The 18650-nt window shown below is 48.7% G+C and overlaps 3 protein-coding genes across 5 annotated transcripts in view; 2 read left to right on the top strand and 1 right to left on the bottom strand.

The window, feature by feature from the left end:
* UTP4 (UTP4 small subunit processome component) overlaps positions 1–7175 on the bottom strand; it is a 31661-nt gene extending 24486 nt beyond the window's left edge. Inside the window, exons 1-4 of one of the 2 annotated variants that reach the window (XM_056136833.1) lie at positions 7037–7175; positions 5735–5895; positions 3644–3835; positions 2143–2227 (exon numbers count right to left, since the gene is read on the bottom strand). In XM_056136833.1, coding sequence (XP_055992808.1) covers positions 2143–2227; positions 3644–3835; positions 5735–5893 — 436 coding nt within the window. In that variant the 5' untranslated portion in view covers positions 5894–5895; positions 7037–7175. The remainder of the gene's footprint in view (positions 1–2142; positions 2228–3643; positions 3836–5734; positions 5896–7036) is intronic. The other variant, XM_056136834.1, reaches the window with a different exon arrangement.
* On the top strand, positions 7118–16201 carry CHTF8 (chromosome transmission fidelity factor 8). 2 transcript variants are annotated; one of them, XM_056136842.1, is made up of 4 exons: positions 7118–7221; positions 15173–15230; positions 15477–15594; positions 15977–16201. In XM_056136842.1, exons 2-4 carry the CDS (start codon positions 15208–15210, stop codon positions 16199–16201), a joined length of 366 nt encoding a protein of 121 aa, XP_055992817.1. In that variant the 5' UTR covers positions 7118–7221; positions 15173–15207. The 2 variants fall into 2 exon arrangements, with proteins under 2 accessions (XP_055992817.1, XP_055992818.1); XM_056136843.1 differs by lacking the exon at positions 7118–7221 and adding an exon at positions 7460–7555.
* Positions 16198–18517, top strand: DERPC (DERPC proline and glycine rich nuclear protein). The gene has a single exon (XM_056136841.1). It carries the CDS (start codon positions 16198–16200, stop codon positions 17818–17820), a length of 1623 nt encoding a protein of 540 aa, XP_055992816.1. The 3' UTR covers positions 17821–18517.
* The last annotated feature ends 133 nt before the right edge of the window (positions 18518–18650 follow it).

Genomic DNA, 18650 nt, shown 5'->3' with positions numbered 1-18650 from the left:
AAAAAAAAACAACCACACACACAAAGAAAAACAGAGGGGGCCGGAGAGATTGCACAGTGGGCAGGGCGTTTGCCTTGCACTAAGAAAACTAGGGTTTGATCCCCAGCATCCCATATGGTCCCTGAACACTACCAGGAGTAATTCCTGAGTTCAGAGCCAGAAGTAAATCCTGAACCCTACTGGGATTGGCCCAAAACAAAAACAGATAAAAACAACAACAACAAAAGAAAAACAGAATGCTTATTGCAGTATAAACTGTAGTACTGCACTGAAGCACTGTCCTCCTGTTCATCGATTTACTCGAGCGGGAACCAGTAACATCTCCATTGTGAGATATGCTGTTACTGTGTTTGGCATATTGAATTCATCACGGGTAGCTTGCCAGGCTTTAGCGTGCAGGCGAGATATTCTTGGTAGCTTGCCAGACTCTCCAAGAGGGGCAGAGGAATCGAACCTGGCTCGGCCAGGCCTCCCGCGCACAAGGCAAATGCCATATTGCTGTGCTATTGCTCCAGCCCAGCATAAACGGTAATGATTTAAAAAAAAAAGAAAACAACCAATACCCACCAACAGGAATTTGGTTCATTTACAGAACACCATGAATGAAATGATGTCTGGCATAAATGGCAAGGAAAGATGTCTGTGATGTAACATGTGAAAAACAAGCACAAACATGTGAAAAACAACACAAACAGTTACATGAATTTGCTGAGATGAATATACCAAAAACTTCAGAAGACTAGTTGCAAAATGTCTACAAAATATTGAGACACCTAATTTTTCTTTTGTTTTTGGGCCACACCCAATGGTGTTCAGGCTGTGCTCAGTAATTACTCCTGGCAGTGCTCAGGGGACCATACGGGATGACTGTGATTGAACCTGGGTTGGCTAAGAGCATGGAAAAAATACCCTACCCACTATACTATCTCCTTGGCCCCTAATTTGTCTTTTATACTTCGCAAATTAATGAAAATTTAAATAAGCATCACCCCTCCAAAATTAAGACTAGACTTAATAAGGACCAGGGATGTAGCTCAGTAAAACTTACTTTATATAAATGAGCTAATGATGACAGAAAATACTTAAGACAATTAGTATTACTTTCTACCAGACAAACCCAAGGTATATGCTAGAAGCAATCCCTAGCTAGCTCAGGCTTTCTTTTATTTACGTAACATAATTGTGACTGCCCCCTATGTTTTTATTTTGTGTGATGCTGGGCACTGACCCTAGGGCCTCATCTAGGTGGCTTATCGCTAGCACCTGTACTCCATCACTGAGCCATACTCAGAGCCTGCTTTTGTGTTATAAAAGCACAGTCAAAATATTATACGTGGATTCTTTTGTTCTATAACAAAAACTTTGTGATGTCTTTATAGCAACTGCCATTCAATCTGAATGCACCAGCAGATTAAGAACCAGAGCTTCTGGGGCTGGAGTGATAGCACAGCGGGTGGGGCATTTGCCTTGCACGCAGCCAACATGGCCGACCAGGGTTCGATTCCCAGCATCCCATATGGTCCCCCAAGCACCGCCAGGAGCAATTCCTGAGTGCATGAGCCAGGAGTAACCCCTGAGCATCGCTGGGTGTGACACAAAAAGCAAAAAAAAAAACCCAGAACTTCTAAAGAAAAAAAAATTCCACTTTAATTTGAGCCATAACTGGTGGTGCTTGTGGCTTACTCCTGGCTCAGTCCTCAAGGATCACTCCTGGGGGCGCTCAGGAGACCATACAGGGTGTCAAGGATCAAACCAGTGTTGGCTGCATACAAGGCAAGCACTATACTAACTCTCCAGTTCCCTCCAACTGAATCCAACTTCCGTGACTGTATGCAATTGCTTAAACTTAACAACAAAGCAAAAAAAGTGAGAACAAATTGATTTACACAGGAACACTAGCCTTCCTACTTGGAACTTCTTAGTTTTCCATGTTACAGACTAACAGGAAATCACCATCAGGCTACATAATTAAGAAAGCTCGAGCTAGCTTTCTTTGCACGGATGTGTCTAGCATATACCTGGCACTCAAGAGTTCACATGTAGATAAAATTACCTGGCCTCATGGGCAAATATTCTGTCTCCAGTGACAAACACAATGTCTTGTTAAAAGTTATTCACTGCCCCACCAAAAACGATTCTTACTTTTCTGCCGATCAAAATTTCTTTCAAACTGGATTTTATCAGGAGTGATTTGAAATAATTTCACAGATCCATCTTCACAGCCAACCTATCAAGAGAAAAGAGATTTAAAAAATAATCTATTAGAGACTCACGTCCTAAGTAAAAAATCAATTAGTTTTATAATCTAAATACAACATGTCAAGGCCCTCCCGTTGATCGTCGATTTGCTCGAGCGGGCCCAGTAACGTCTCCATTGGAGACTTTGTTGTTACTGTGTCTGGCATATCGAATACTCTTGGTAGCTTGCCGGGCTCTCCGAGAGGGGCGGAGGAATCGAACTCGGGTCGGCCATGTTGGCCGTGTGTAAGGCGAACGCCCTACCCGCTGTGCTATCGCTCCAGCCCTACAACAACATGTCAAGATATTGTACAAACGGTGCAAATCAAAAAAGAATTACAGATTTATCACAGCAAATCAAATGCCTGGAAGCACCAATTCTAATGGTTACAAGAGGCAAAAAGGAGTCGATGCTCTAATTTCTTTGGCTTGTTTCTGGACCACACCTGGTGATGTTCGGGGCTCAGTACTGGGGGTGCTTCGTGGTGGTGCTCAGACCATGCACTGCCAGGGATTGAACCCAGGTCTCCTACATGCAACTTAACCTGTTAAGCCAACTCAGGCCTCAAACAATTTTTTTTCTTTTGGGTCACACCCACCGATGCTCAGGGGTTGCTCTTGGCTCTGCACTCAGGAATTACTCCTGGAGGTGCTCGGGGGACCATATGGGATGCTGGGAATCGAACTCGGGTCGGCCGCGTGTAAGGCAAATGCCCTACCCGCTGTGCTATCGCTCCAGTCCCTTAAACTATGTTTTAATAATCATTGTGGTGTGGGTTAGAACTCATGCCTGGCATGACAGAGTCCTGGGATCAACCTCAAGTACCACCTGGGATAAACTCAAGTCACCTCATACCACTTCCAGGTATGATGTCCTACACCTCCTATCAAAAAAAAAAGTAGAGACACCAGTGAAACACAATTCCACACTATATTAGCCTGGGGAAGAACCTCTAAGAACTCTTATTCTGCATGTGTGTATTGGGACCCAACAGACGGATTTAATATGCCGTACCAAAATTTTTAAAAAATTATAAACACAATGTCCAATAACACCAAAATAGTCTCTACAACCTTCAATTCTAAAGAAAACACCCTAGGAAATATCACCAAGTTGAACTTTCTCTTTTCGTAAGTGAATAAAACAGGGCTAAAGGAGAAACAATACAGATGGACAAGGATTCTGAACCCCCAATATCAACTCTAATCTTGTACTGGGGTTGCCAAAAACTCCAGCTCAGAATGGAGTTACTACGTGGCATTAACACAACCTTGCATTCCTCGGAAAGTAAAGATTGGAGTTGCTGCATGCGGTAATACACCTTTATGTCCCCAGGAAAGTAAAGAAGAGAGTTGGGGTGACACCAGGGACACTGGTTTGGATTATCAACAGCTCATCACTGACCAGGAGTTCGGAGCCGCTGGGGCTGGCAGCCATGCTCCAAATGGGTCCTCCAAAGGCATCCAGGGCGTACTTGATGTCTAATGCCTGCAGGTCATACTCAATAATCTCTCCATTGAGTCCAGCACTGAATAGCCGCTGTCCTTTTGCCCAGCACAAAGCTTCTGTCGCCCGAGACTCATGACCTGGGAAAAACTATGAAACACCGAAACTTTGCAATTGACCACAAATTCATTAGTTACTGGTAAAATGCAACATGGTGACAATGACAATTCTTCCCCAGAAATAACCGGATTTGAGCTATCAGATAATGTCTATTAACATTTTCACTTTGTGTAGGTTCAAATTTTAGATATTATGTAATTGTTGTCCGGGGGTCACACCTAGTGATGCTCAGGGTCTACTCCCCTCTGAGTTCTCAGGGGCTGCTGCTGTCAACTCACAGGGGATCAGGGATCAATCCTGTGTGCAAAGCATGCCTTGAGCCCAAGCTCACTCTCCAGCCCCTACCTATGCCATCGGTTTTCTTTTGCTTTTACTTCTTCTGAAACACCTTTCCAGGAGAATAATCTAATTGTGTTTGGCATATCCAATTAAACAAGATCAGTGCTGGGCCAGGAAGAGAGGCAGAGCCTAAGCCTTACACGTATGTTGCCCTGGGTTGGGGTCCTGGCACTGCATTCCATTCCTGCTAGGGGTGACCCCACAATAGTTATTCCTCCCCCCCAAATTCAATGGAACTCTTTTGACTGGATGGTTTCAAAGCTGTATACATATGTTCAAAATTATCCATGTATGTCACTGTCATTGTCCTCCCGTTGTTCATCGATTTGCTCGACAGGGCCAATAACATTGTGAGACTTGTTACTGTATTTGTCATATTGAATACACCACGGGTAGCATGCCAGGCTTTGCCGTGCAGGTGAGATACTCTCGGTAGCTTGCTGGGCTCTCCGAGAGGGCCAGAGGAATTGAACTCGGGTTGGTCATGTTGGCTGCGTGCAAGGCAAACGCCCTACCCGCTGTGCTATGCTGCTCCTTGGATCAGGATTATCTTTGAAAGTCTTTAAAAAATAAAAAATTAAGAAGCTCACTCCAGGTTTTCAATTAAGACTTAGACATCTCAGTATTTTCTTAGCATTCACAAAGTTTTCATGAGCTTGTAAACTTGCTGAAAGCCAAAGACAAGAAGATGACTCTCCAATCTAACAAATACAATATTATTATTATTATTTGCTTTTGGGGTCACACCCTGCAATACCCAGGGGTTACTCCTGGCTTTGCACTCAGGAATTACTCCTGGCGGTGCTCAGGGGACCATATGGGATGCTGGGAATTGAACCTGGGTCGGCTGCATGCAAGGCAAATGCCCTACCCGCTGTGCTATCGCTCCAGCGCCAACAAATACAATTTTGTTCTGCTGATTGTGAAAGGGTCAATCTTAGAGAGCAGGGAAGGGAGAAAATAGATCAGACTGAATTATTTGTTCAAGAAACAGGAACAATTAGAGGAGAAAATAAAGGGGTACTAGGTGAGAATAAATACCTTATTTTGTTTTGGGGACACAGCTGGTGATGCTCAGGGGTTATTTCTGGCTGTGATCGGGAATTACTCCTGGGAAGTGTTAGGGAACCATGTGGGATGCAGGAAATCAAACCTGGGTTGGCTATGTTTAAGGCAAGTGTTCTATCCACCGTACTATCTTTCAGGCCCCAAGGAATGGCAACCTTAGTCAAGAAATACTAACTAGGCAGTGGCTTTCTTTGAGTCACTAATTAACTGCTGGTAGTACAACTATAAATGTCACTGATGTGTTTGGGGAAAATCTGAAATTCAGTGGGGGAGACACTCAACAAATACATAAACGACCAAACTATCATAAGTGACAAGAAAAGCAAGGGATGGAAAAAGCACCTACACAACATGCTTTTCACACCACAAAATGCAATCCATTTACTGATAAAGCACTGGGAGTCACTGAAAATAAACTTTGATAAAAAAAAAAAAAAAAAAAAACTTTGATAAAGAGTTTTTCAGAATGGAACTTAAGAAACTAACAAGAGAAAAACCAAACCAGGCCCCCAAATGACTTACTTTCTCCTGAAAGTAGTTTGCTGACAAGTTATAAATTTCTACTGTGCCATCTGTCCGAGAAACAGCCAATCTGTTTGACTGATTATTGTAAGCCACACAGCGGATTCCTGACGGAACGTAATTAAAGAAGCGCACCCGATGGACCTTAAATTCACCCATTCCTGCTGGGGAGAAAAGTCATTATATTAAAAGTTAAGCTACAGTATTGCAAGCCCTATTTCTTTCTTTCTCCCCTTCTTTCGTTTTTTTGGTCCAGAGCCCGCAACACTCAGGGATAACTCCTGGCTCTGCCCTCAGGAATCAGTCGTGGTGGTGCTCATATGTGATGGTGGGGACCATATGGGATGCCGAGGATGGAACCTGGATCAGCCCTACCCTCTGTACTATCTCTCTGGCCCGGCAAGTCCTATTTCTTCTCATTGATCTAGATGCAAGATTCCAATTATATCTCGTTTCTAATTATCTAATGAGGTTGCCATGCCCCACACAAGAATGATCAATCTCCTACTGTTTTGGATGTTTCAGCCAAAAAAAATATTTCAAAGAAAGGGGAAGACCCCTAACAATCTCAAGCACTACCTTAAAAAAGTGGGCTCAAAAAAGTAAAAGGAAACTCCAGACGCTGCTGTGTCAAGATCTAACAGCAAAATGCTGAACCCAAACTGACTTTCTGAACGGGGGCACACGAGGACCATCTGCTCTCCGGGTCTCTTCCGATTTCGTGTAAAGGATGGGGAGGGTGCAGAGGAGGCGAACCGGCGGCCCCCCTCGCGAGGCAAGGAAGGCTGACAGCCAAAATGTTTCTACACGGACGTCAGGTCTGTGCCCTCCCTGCACCACAACCACCTGCAAAGTCGTTTTGCCATCATTATTTTTTTTTTTAAATGCAGAATTTGGGGGACCCGTGCTGGAACTCCGAGGGAGTACCGACCTCTCGGGGACGAGCGGTGGCGCTAGGAACCTGCCTCCTGGCAAGCACCCGGGGCCCTGCACGGCACGCCAAGTTAGCAAGCCCCGCGCACAGGGAGTGAGCCGGGGATTGACGGGGCCGCGGGGGGCGGGGGAGACAAGCCAACGACCCCCGCGGCCGCTCGCGGAGGGTCGGGGCCAGCCGGCCTCGCCTCTCCGCCGACTCCCTACCGGGCGTTGCTCGGCCCCGCGGCGCGAGGGCTTCCGCCGCCCGGTCCTCTCGGGGGCAGGGTCTCTGCGCAGCCCCGGGGGGCTGGAGGGCTCGAGGCGTCCGGCGGGACGTCCGTCTGGCCCCCGCCCCGACGCCGCCCCGCTCCCCGGGCCCCGACTCACCCGCGGCCGGGCGCTCGCTCCCCGCTCCGGCCCCACGTGCGCGCGCTCGCGTGCTCTGCCCCGGAAGCGCTCGCGGCGCCGGCCGGAAGTGCGCAGGCAGTGCTCGCGGCGGCGGCGACGGCGGCGGGAGGTTCGGTTGTCGCCCGTTGGCCGCGCGGCGCCGCGCTCGGCGGCCGCCATTGCAGGTCAGGCCGCGGGCGGGGGGCGCGGGGGGCCGCGGGGAGCGAGGGCCGGGCCGGGGCGAGGCGGCGGGCCAGGGCGCGGGGGGCCGGGGCCGCCGGGCGCGGCGGCGGCGGCGGCGGCGGCGGCGGCGCGGCGCGGGCCGCGAGGAGCATGGCGAGCGCAGGGGCGGGGAGCGGCGGGCGGGCGCGCGGGGGAGGGGCGGCCCGGAGGCCCCCGGGCGCGCGGGGCGGGGAATGCTGGGGGCAGGAAGCCGCGCGGAGACGGAAGGAGGCGGGAAGGAAGGGGCGCGCGCGGGGCGGAGCGGAGCGGGAGCCGGGCGGAGGCCGGAACCTCGAGGTAGGTGCGGGCCGGGGCGCCTCGCGGGTCGGGGCGCGGGAAGCCCCGCGGGAGCCCGGGGAGGTGCGGTGGGAGGGGCCGTGCGGGACGGTGGCGGCGGGGAGGCTGGCGTGGGGGGGCGCTGGGGGCGGGGGCGCGGGGAGAGCGATCCCGGGCTCTTTTGTGGGCGGAGTGAGAGCCGGGAGGCGCCGGGCGGGGTCCCGGGGAGCGCGGGGCGCTTGGAGGCGGCGGGGTTCCCGGGGAGCGATCTGGAGCATGCGGGCGGCGGAGGAGGAACGTTTAGGGAGTCATCTCTGGGGCGAGGGTGCGTGGGGGGGGTGGGGGATTAACGGTTTGCTCGCGCACCCCCCTTCCCAATCCATTGGGGGCGCGGGGGCGGGGAGGGCGGGCGCGGGTGTGCAGGAAGGCGGTTTAAAGGCTCTTTTCCTTGGGAGGTAAGAAAAGGGGGCTCGGGAGCTGGGATCCCGCGGTCCTGGCGAAAAGTGGGGGGTGGGGGCGCGGGGGGTGGCACCCCGGAGGGTGGGCGGGACGAGAAATAGGAAGTGTGTGTAGCTGCTGCCGAAGGGCCGGCCGGGCGTGCGGGCGGGGGCCGGGTGGGAGGAGGATCCGGGGTGGAGGGGGAGCCCCTCCGGCTGGGCTCGGGAGGGGGCTGGGGGGGCTGGGGGGCGGCAGGGTGCCCGAGAGAGGAGGACGAGGAAGGGTGGAGACGGGGCTGCAGAGTAGCAGAAGATGGAGAAAACTGATCGACCGAAGCCATCTTTTCCACCCATTGTCTACAAATCCCAGTAATCGATTCCCTCCACCACGGGAATCCTAAAACGTGTTGGGAAAGAACCACGTGTACGCATAGTATTCACACGTTTTCGAACACACCCCTCACTAATGAAAAGTTTGGAAGCATTCCGTTCCACTTGACCCGCCAGAGCCCAGTTTCGGAGGGGAGCGAGCGACCTGCTACAGAAACAGGGTTTTCGCACTGAAAGGGAGCCGACCAGGTGCCCTTTGAAACTTAGGCCAGCCCTTCCAGTCACAACCACAGTTACACTGCCAATAAAAATTACCTGTATCCAGTTGTATATAAAACTTTGCTGTATAGTTCATTTGGTGGAAAGGCACACAAGAGAAACGATTGTCACCTCTAGAGGAAAAGCCCCTCCAGCACTGAATCCGTGGAGCAGCTTGGTGAGACCTGCCGGGCTTAAATTGTTCTCCCATTGTGTAGATTTAATTTTATTCCAACCACCTACTTTCTGTAGGGATTCTTTTTTTTTTTTGTCCACTACACATTTAAAATAGCAATTATGCAGGGTAGTAGTAAGATGTTCTATTTGGGCATAATAAACTAAAGAAATGTCTTGTTCCAGTAACCACTAGCTTGATACTATATAGGTTTACCATGCCTAGGCAATGTGTGGAGGACTTTGCCAAAACTGCCCTCAGTTCTCAACACTTTGAGATAGGTTCTTTTTGTTCATGACAGGGAACAAAGAGGTTCAGTTATCTTTGTTATGCAGGATTAGCGGTGGAATCAAAAAATTCAGTTTTGACATAGTTTTCCCTGTTCCTTAAACCTCAGGTCCCTGGGACTCATTAAGAGGTCAGTAAATGCTAACTGATGGTTTAGCAATTTGCTAACATTCTGTCTTTAATTTTTTTTTTAATGAAAAGCAACTTTTAAAGTGAATAAAAGTTAAAGTCTGTATTCTGTTTTGGTTTTTTGTTTTTTTAAAGAGCTTAAAATACAAAAGGGTTTTAATTTGTAAAACATTTTTAAAAAATCAAAGATTAAACCATTGAGTCAGTGAAAGTTCTATGTCCCCTTTACCACATTTCTGCCATCTATTATTTTGGGGGCAGTTAGCATTACAAAGATCATTGCTCACACTCTGAGTTTGGGAACCAAGGAATAAAATAGCTAAAATTTTGTGGGAGAAGGAAATAATTTAGTCTCAATTTAGTCTCAGTGTATTCTACCCTCTACCAGAACAGAGGTTTAGAGTAAAATTTTGACTCTTGGGGGTGCCATTTAGGTTTCAGAAACCTAAATCTTATCAACTGAATGTGATAAGGTTTTATTTTTACTCTACAATGTTACTTGGGAAAAAGTGCAGTATCTTCCATGGAGCTCTCCAGCCATGCAGAGTGAGGTAGGAATTGGATGGCTGCAAGAGAGGCCAATTGTAGCCGGGTCAGGGCTCCCTTCCCAACTCTGCTGACAGTACCTGCTGTCTCTAAAATCATTGTCAATGGGATTCCTTTTTACACCTCCATTGTTTGCATATAAAAATGCAGTATGTCTGTGCATTGATTTTGTAGTCCGCTACTTTGTAGGTTTAGTATTTCTGAAAGATTTTTTGCCAGTCTTTAGGGTGTCCTGTGTATAAAAATCTGGGTTAGTGCAGCTAAAGAGTTAGTACGGTGCGTAAGGTATTTGCCTTACACGCACCCAACCCTGGTTCCATCCCTGGCATCCCAAATGGTACCCCAAGCACTGCCAGGAGTGATTCCTGAGCATCACCGGGTGTGATCCAAAAACCAAGAAATGGGTAAATATTCCAAAAGTTTAGCCTTCTTAACGTTAAAAAGGGAGAACTGAAGCATTTTTGTAGTGTGAAGATAGTGCTTCACAGGATTTTCCTCCCTTAAATTATAGAACATTGATTTTTTTTTTTTTTTAGATTTTTAGTTTAATACTACAGAAAAGAGAAGCTGGTAACAAGAAGCCAGTAACAGTTAATTCACTTAATCACTTAATCACTTAACTTCCCGTTAGTCATCGATTTGCTAGAGCAGGCGCCAGTTACGTCTCCAGTAACAGTTAATTAAGATGCATTTTAGATTGGTCGAATTCTAGCCACACTTTGGGGCTGGATTTAGGTTCCCCTTCAGGGCTGGGAATAGCTCTGAGGGTTATTGGTTCCTTTGCTGCCCTGGTTTGTTCAGGAGTCTTGCAGCCATCTGGAACACCCATTGAGAAACACCAGAGTGTCGTGAATGAGGACCTCCAAACTGGCTCTAGGTTTAAGGCTAGGAAAGTTTAGGGCGGGCTTAGCTAAGTAATGATTCTCAAGATCATGGGGAAGAACTCCACCTTTTTAATTATTTTAGCACAAGAATTGGTTTGGACTGGGAAGGTGGTCTGAAGGCTGGAGTGTCTGCCTTGCAGGTAGGAGACCCAGGTTCCATCCCTGGTGCTGCATGGTGCCCCAGAGCATTCTCAGGCGAGGCCCCAGAACAAAACCCACTGAGCTGTTATTTGGCAACTCAGGAATTTAAGCCTTATTTAGTTACTGCTTATTTAGCTATATGAAGATCCAGAAATTCTCAGTAGAAAAAATGCCCCTCCCTTTATGAGATGGAATAATTAATTGCAGGGAGAAGAGGTCTGTTTTTTTCTATACCTTCTCACCTCTCCAAGTCCACACTAGCTGTGTCATGAGCGACCTCACTCTGAAAATAGAATGCATCTAAACATCTTGATAATTGTGAGGGCCATTCCCATTGCGGATGAAGGGGTCATGAAGTGCTGGGGATCCAACCCAGGGCCCCACGGGGGTTTTGCTGTACTGCTTAAACCAAGTAACATTGCAGAAATTTCTCCCTGGCTTTGCAGTTAAGAGTATTGACTTATAATTATTTTAACCAAAGGAAGCTAGTTGGTCCTAGCCAAATTCAAACTAGACTCTTGGGAGTTTTCTTTTAATATTTTAATTTGAGGTTTAAAGCTACAACTACACAAGCAAAATTTCAGCACACATAGCAATTGCTTTAGTTGTCTTAAGTGTTGGAAGGAATTAAGACTGAAAATACAGAAAATTATATTGCAGTGTGTATTGTTACTATTGGACCCATACTTCTTTCTCTGTTTTCCTACTAACCCATCTCAAGGGAAAAGGGACGGGTTGGACCTTACCCTTCTTTTTCACAGCTTCATGCTCGTGGGGTACTTACTAGCATCCTCCAGGGGTGTCATCAGTGAAGTACCCAAAACATCTATCTGATCCCTGCTCTTGAGAATAGTTCTTAGAGTGGTAATCTCGGAGAGCAAGAAAAGGCCCAGAGATAGTTCAAGTGTAAAGCACAGCTCTGAGAGGCCCCAAGATCTGTCCCTGGCTACCTACCTTATGGCCAGCCTTGCCCCTACCAGCTCCCCCAAGACGGCCCCCATCCCTGACTTTTATTTAAAAGTGTAGGATTCAGATTTAGTCACTCGAAAGACTGCCTTTGCCCTCATTTCTGCTTGGCTAATGTATCCTCATGTACATAAATGCAACCAGCTCTGTCTATGGGCTCCTCTGGCCTAGACCAGACATCCCACACTTCTATGATCTCCTGCCTCTTTTTGGGGGGGGGGGTGTAGGAAAGCTCAGTAGTCTGAATATTAACCCTTTACTGGGGGGGTGTCTTGGCTATTCTTGGCCAACTGGGCTGTTAGTTCAGTGCTAGGGCCCAAGGAGGATGTGATGCTGTTAGATCCTGAGGGTCAGTGATGTGCAGGCCACCCTGGCAGTCTGGCCTTCAAGGGCTGCACCGAGGTATCAACCCTATAGAAACATGCCTCAACCACTACACTCTGTCCAGCCCCTGGAAATTTCCCTTTAAGGAAACAGTGCAATCCACCAATTATACTGGAGGCTATTACTGCCCCTCTGAGTTGGTCAGGTGCTCTCCAGGGGACACTCACCTTGGAAAACCAGATGTAGACTGGTGTATCACTTGTAAATGTGTCTGCAGCATGGAAGGAAGTGAGTCTGGCAAAATTGTTACTAACCTATAAAAGAGCAGACTAGGAAGATGATGAGTGAGGTTGTATTCTTTAGAATCTTTTTGGTGGGGGGGCAGGGGGTGGTTATTTGGTTCAGGCTTAGTTCTGGCTCGGTGCTCAGGGAAACTCCTGGTAATGCTCTAGGGACCCTAATTGGTACCAAGGATCTAACTGGGGTCTGTCGTGGGCAAGGAAACCACCTCAGCACTGTACTCTCTGGCCCAGGATTTTGGTTTGCAGGGGCCACACTGGCAGTACTCTAGAGCAACACCTTGTGCTGTGCTTGGGGGTCAGTATTCAAGGATAGCTCATGGGTTGGAGTGCTTGTTTGCTAGTTACTGAGGCTTTTCAAGTTCATGAATACACTTACCTTTGTGATTATAGCCCATTGTACTTTATTATATATCCCATTCTCTTAGGACTTTAACCTTTAATATGCATGGTGATTGGGGGAAACAGGAGTGTACCTGTTCATGACAGTACCCAGAGGATGGTAATGGGGACACTTCTGGCTGTGCCCCGGGGACTGAGTGTTGGGGACCAGATCAAACCTGGTGCTCTTGCATGCATGTGCTCCAGCCCTTGAGCTCTCTCCCTGGGGTGCCAGGATCTTTAAGGCATCTTGCATTTGTTTATTTGGCCTTCGATAATAGTTTCGAATCAGATAAGGTCGGTTGCCCCACAGTCATTAAGGGACTTGTTAAGAATTACAGGCTAGAACCTGAATTTAGGCTTTCGGTGTTTTGTTTGTGGGGGCACATCCGTCTGTGCCCTGAGCTTATTCCAGGCTCTGCTCAGGCGTCACTCCTGGTGTAACTCAGGGAACATATGTGGTGCTAGGACTTGAACTGGGGCAGGCCATGTGCTAGGCAAGCATCTTACGTACTGTGCCATCTCTCCAGCTTGCTAGGTCTGTGGTTTTGAATTGTTAATTTCTCCAGGAAACCATAGAGTGTGTGTATATATATATATATATTATACGTGTGTGTGTACACACATATATATGTGATTTTTTTAAGGGTAGCCACTCAGACTGCATCCTCTCCCTTTCACTTTTCCAAGGGAAGTTTCTATATTTTAGTTTTATTTTAATTTTTGTTTGGGCTTGTTTTGGGCCACACCTGGCAGTGCTCAAGGCTTTCCCTGGCTCTCTGCTCTGGACTCCGCAATGCTGGGGACAGTACCTGGGCTTTGAGTGATCCCTCTGGATCCCAGAAGGGATTTAAAATGCTTTTAATTGATGGTGGTAATGGGGCCACCTTTTCTGTCAGGATATCTCTGCCCTCCTCCCCAGCATTTCCTGTTCTCAGGTAGGGCGAAAATAAGGCATTGGCTTACTTGAGAATGGCCTCTTGATGCCTTTGCTCTCTCTGGTACTTAGTTTTCTTCTCTGGAAGGATATTCAATGTGAGTGGAGCTGAGATACAGATGAACTCAATCCTCATGACAACCACGCGCTGGCTACATGTGCCATGTATAAGCAAGATTAGGTCTGTCTCAGTCTTGCTGCAAAGTGAAAATGAACCCCCACGTCAGATAGTTTTCAAGTGGCTGAGATACCACCTGTGTATATGTTCTCGGTAAGAAATCTCGGCTGTGCGGCCAGAGCAATGGCATAGCAAATGGGGCTTTTGCCTTGCCTGTGGCTGACCATGTTCTACCCCTGGCATCCCCGAGCATGGCCAGGTGTGGCGCAAAAGCAAAAAATTAGCTGCTGCTGATACAAGAATTAAAAGTCCAATAAATCCACCAACTTCATGCTTCCAAAATGTTTGGGGCTCAAGTGTAGAACTGCCATCTGCCTCCAGAGGCCAAGACTGCTGGCAACACATTTTTCCCTGGAGAGTACTGTATCACGAAAGAAGCGGGTTTAACGTTCTAATGAGTGTTTGCTAAGCTTGAGCACAGTTATACCTGTTAACTCTCTGAGGTACAGTTGGTAAACACTGGACTGACATCCCTCCACTAAGTTCTGTCTATTCACTGGAAGGATTTAGCCAGAAACCCTCATTCCCTATGGATCTATCCTTCCCAGGAAGAAAATACTGTTAAGCAATACCTAGAGAATGCAGCAAACTTGCCAGCAGGTGGTGCTGTTGTATAAGATAAAAGTTGATTTTGTTTCACGTGAAAGATATGTGAACCTTTTGAATGAGATTCATCCACTAAAATCTAAAATTTAAAGAACTTTCACAGATGTTTTGGTTTAAGGAGGGCCTTTGAACTTTAAAATGTAATCAGAGTAGTAGGCTTGAAGGTTTTTTTTTCTATGCTTGGGATGGTACTCAGGGGTTATTCTTAACACTACACTCAGGAATTATTCCTGGTGGTGCTCAGGAGACCATCTGGGATTCTAGGGACCCCAGGTTGGTTTAGGGCAAAGCAAGTGCCCTAACTGCTATACTGTCCATTCCCTACTTGAAAGTTTCTATTACCAGGGAAAATATAAAAACATTCCTTAGGTTGGTTTGTTTTAGAAGTATTCAGAGTAGGAAGTAGAATATTCTTGAGAACAGCAAATTACAGTGGTCAAGAATATATTTCTTGGGCTCAGATTCTGACTAGTAGACCTGTTAACTTTGCATACTATAGCTGACTCTTAATCTTCCTCAAAGTCAGTTGAGTACAGTATCAGTTTAACAGATTTCAGGCCAGGCACATACACTGTACTCTAGAGAGCCTGGAATTTGATCCACAGCATTGCTGAGTATGGATCAGAAATAATCTTGATGTATTGCAGGTATTATTACGGAAGTGAACAAATGTATCTTAAGTACTTAGAAAAATGCCCAGCACACAATGCTAAGTATTAGTTGCTGTTATTCTAAATCACTTTTTTTTTCACCCTACAGCTTAATTTCAGTTGCTTTTTAAAGACGGAAAGCTGATGGTGCAAATTGTTATTTCCAGGTAAGTACATTTTGTGACATACTTAGCTTGAGTATTAGATTGATATAGAGTTGGCATTTTTCTGGAAGACCTGGGGGTCCTAGGTATATCTTGCGCAAATTCTTGTACGTCAGTCTCTAGTTTAGTGCCCAGCACTACCTAATTCCCCCAAGAACTTGTGCCCATCTGGACCTTGAATGGTGGTGTAGGACACTATTCATCCTTCACCCCTCAAAAATATTGTAACCGCCAGCCCTTTGCTTGCAGTGCTGGGGCTGGAGGCCTGGCAGAATGGGTGCTGCTGGAGCTACAGGGGGAGATCGAGGCTCGCTACAGCACTGGATTAGCTGGAAACCTCCTGGGAGACCTACATTACACCACTGAGGTGAGGGGGCTTTTCTTTCCCAGCCTAATGCCTCAGGAAAGCAAGCTACACCAAGGTGGTGCTCCCAGGGCCCCAGAATGAGGACTGCCCTCAGGTTTGTTGTTCAAGGTCTAGCTAATCTGCTGAGCTATCTGCTTGTTCTTCCCCCATCTCTGCAGGAACAGGGAACTGTAACTTGGGGGAACCTGGAAGAACTCTATTGAGAACAGTGACCATTCTCCTGGGAGCTAGGAAGAGTGAAAAGGGCACAGGGGCGGGTTGACAGTGGTGTAGCCAGACCAGGGAGCGGAGGTGCCGCAGTGCTGCCGAGGGCAGCTTTAAGGCACCGGAGGGGTCTGACCTTGCCCTGAACCTCAGGCATCTTGTTCTTGTTCCGCCAAAGGGAATACCTGTGCTGATTGTGGGGCATCACATCCTGTATGGGAAAATCATCCACCTGGAGAAACCTTTTGCTGTCCTTGTCAAACACACTGCTACGGAGCAGGACTGTGAGGAACTTGGCTGCAGTACTGGCACCCGGTACCTGGTGACAGCCCTCATCAAAAACAAGATCCTTTTCAAAACTCGCCCCAAGCCCATTATCACTAACGTCCCCAAGAAAGTATGAAAGAACCCCGGATTTTCCCTAGAGAGCGGCCAACTCCTTGGACTCGTGCTCCCCTGCCACCTCGAGGACGGCTCGACAGTTCCCTGGGACCACAGGGGGGTCCTGGTCTGAACACTGGCCACCCACTGGGCATGAACTCGGATCCCTTCCTTATGGCAGCCGGTTCCCTTGGTGGAAATCTGGCCCCGTTTCCACGGAACCCATCTGCTTTTCCAAGTTCATCAAGCGCGCTAGCTTCAAATTCAGCACCTTTCTCTGCTGGGGCTCGAGACCCAGGCATGGCTGCTTTTCCCAGAGGAATGCATTCTGCCGGCACAGGCGCGGCGTCTTTCTCACGGCCAGGTGGCCTCCTGGGTCCCGGCCCAGGGTCGGCGCTGAATCCTAGAGCCGGGGCTCTTCAAGGCCCAGGACCTATGTCTAATCAGAGACTAGGGGGGCTGTCAGGGCCAGGGCCTATGTCTAACCCGAGATCAGGTGGTCTTCTGGGTGCTGGGCCCGACCCTAGAAGTGGGGGTCCCATGGGCCCCGGATCAGGACCCAACTTGAGATCCGGTGGCATGTTGAGTTCTGGGAATGGCCCTCCCAATGCTCGGCCTGTTGGTCTGGGTCCTGGACCAAATCCTAATATGAGATCAGGCTTTGGTGGTACAAATCCTGCCCCAAGGTCAGGTATGTTTCCAGGCCCAGGTCTTGGACCCAGCCCCAGGGGAGCAGGTGGCTTGGGCCCAGGCCTTGGGCCCAACCCCAGGGGAGGTGGCCTGGGTCCAGGCCCTAACCTGGACAACAGAGCGGGTGGCCTCTTGGGCACAGGGTCTGGTCTCAACTTGAGAATGACTGGCCCTCAAGGCCTGGATCTCGCCCCAATTCTGAGAGCAGCAGGTCTTTTAGGAGCAAATTCGGCTTCTTTCTCACAGGCTTCTGGAAACATGGGCACAAACCCGTCCTCCATGGCAAGAGTACCGGGTCCCATAGGCCCAAACTCTGGGCCTGGCTCTCGGGGAATGGGCCTCTCGGGGCCAAATCCATCTCCCATGTCAAGGGCTCCTGGCCCCATGGCTCCTAACTCAGCTCATTTCTCCCGGCCAGCTGGCCCGATGGGAATAAATGCGAATCCTTTTCCAAGAGGGACAGGTCCAGGGGGACTGAACCCAGGCACCTTCTCTCAGTCTTCTGGAACATTGGCTTCAAACCCAGCTACTTTCCAAAGGTCTACTGGCCTCCAGGGCTCCGGTTCAGCAATGTTCCCAAGAGCTTCTGGGCCAGTAGGCCCCAGTCCAGCCAATTTCACAAGGGCCACTGGCTTACAAGGTCCAAGTCCAGCTACCTTCCCAAGGTCTAGTGGCCCGCTAGGCCCTGGTCAAGTTACTTTTCCCAGGTCAGCTCCTGGGCCCCTGGGCTCTACTGCAGGCCCGATGGGTATGAACCCTTCTCCTTTTGCAAGACCAACTGGGTCCATGGGTCTCAACCAGACTTCCTTCCCAAGGATGAATGGCCCTGTAGGGAAGACTATGGTCCCGTTTCCTAGAGTGGGGGGCCTCCCTGGCACAAACCCAGCTGCGTTCTCCAGACCAGGGGGTGCAATGTCTGCAATGTACCCAAATGGAATGTTACCCCCTTAAACAGCATTTCCTCTCCAGGACCACCATGTTTTCTAGGCACCGTGGTTCTGGGCAGGGACTGTTTTAGGTAAAGAATAGATTTGGAGCTACAGTCTGAAGTACATAGCTGGGGTTCAGGTTCAGATGAGCCATCTTTTTCCTCTGCTTTCTTGACTCAAAGTGAAATGTTATTTGTGGGACATGGACTAGGGCAAAGGAGCACGATCCCGGCCTTGCAGGAAAGGCTCTCCGCCCTCTGAAAGCCTGCTGTGCTTTTGTCTCACAGCTTTCTGCCCCTTGTTTCTTACTGGTTTCTCGAATTGTTCTCGTGGACTTTTCCTCAGGGATACATTGGCCTGCAGGTCCCAATTCTTAGTAGTCCCTTGCTTACCACTGGAGAATCAGCTTACTGCTTTCTAGAAATGTCACATCGGTAAATGGACCATGCTTCAGCAGCTTGGACCTGGTCATCCTCCACTGCCATACTTTCCCTGGGGGGCTTGAACACAGAACAGGGAGGTGGACTAACCCTTCAGAGGCCCGCCATCTCTGCCTAGCACCCGGCTGGCTGGGCCTGCAGCTATCTTCTCCTGGGACGTAAGAGGAGACCAGAACCAAGGCCCCACGGCTCATCCATCTTCCCCGCTGGTACTCCCAATCAAAGAACCTCAAAGATTGAAACTGACGTGGATGGGAAAATGGGGCTTGGGGTGGGGGCGGGGGAGGGGAGAAATCACTGTGCTTCGTTCAGCCTGATGTGAAAGGATGGTTGGTGTTTCCTGCATTGTATCTTTTCTTACTGTTTCTTTAATAAATGGGATGAGAGGGTTCTGCGGTCAGTCCGTTTTGTT

The sequence above is a fragment of the Sorex fumeus genome, unplaced genomic scaffold, assembly GCF_029834395.1.
Source record: "Sorex fumeus unplaced genomic scaffold, SorFum_2.1 ptg000122l, whole genome shotgun sequence".
In the NCBI taxonomy this organism is placed as follows: Eukaryota; Metazoa; Chordata; class Mammalia; order Eulipotyphla; family Soricidae; genus Sorex; species Sorex fumeus.
The sequence above is the reverse complement of the archived record's forward strand: the minus strand, read 5'-3'. Positions and strand labels throughout refer to the sequence as shown.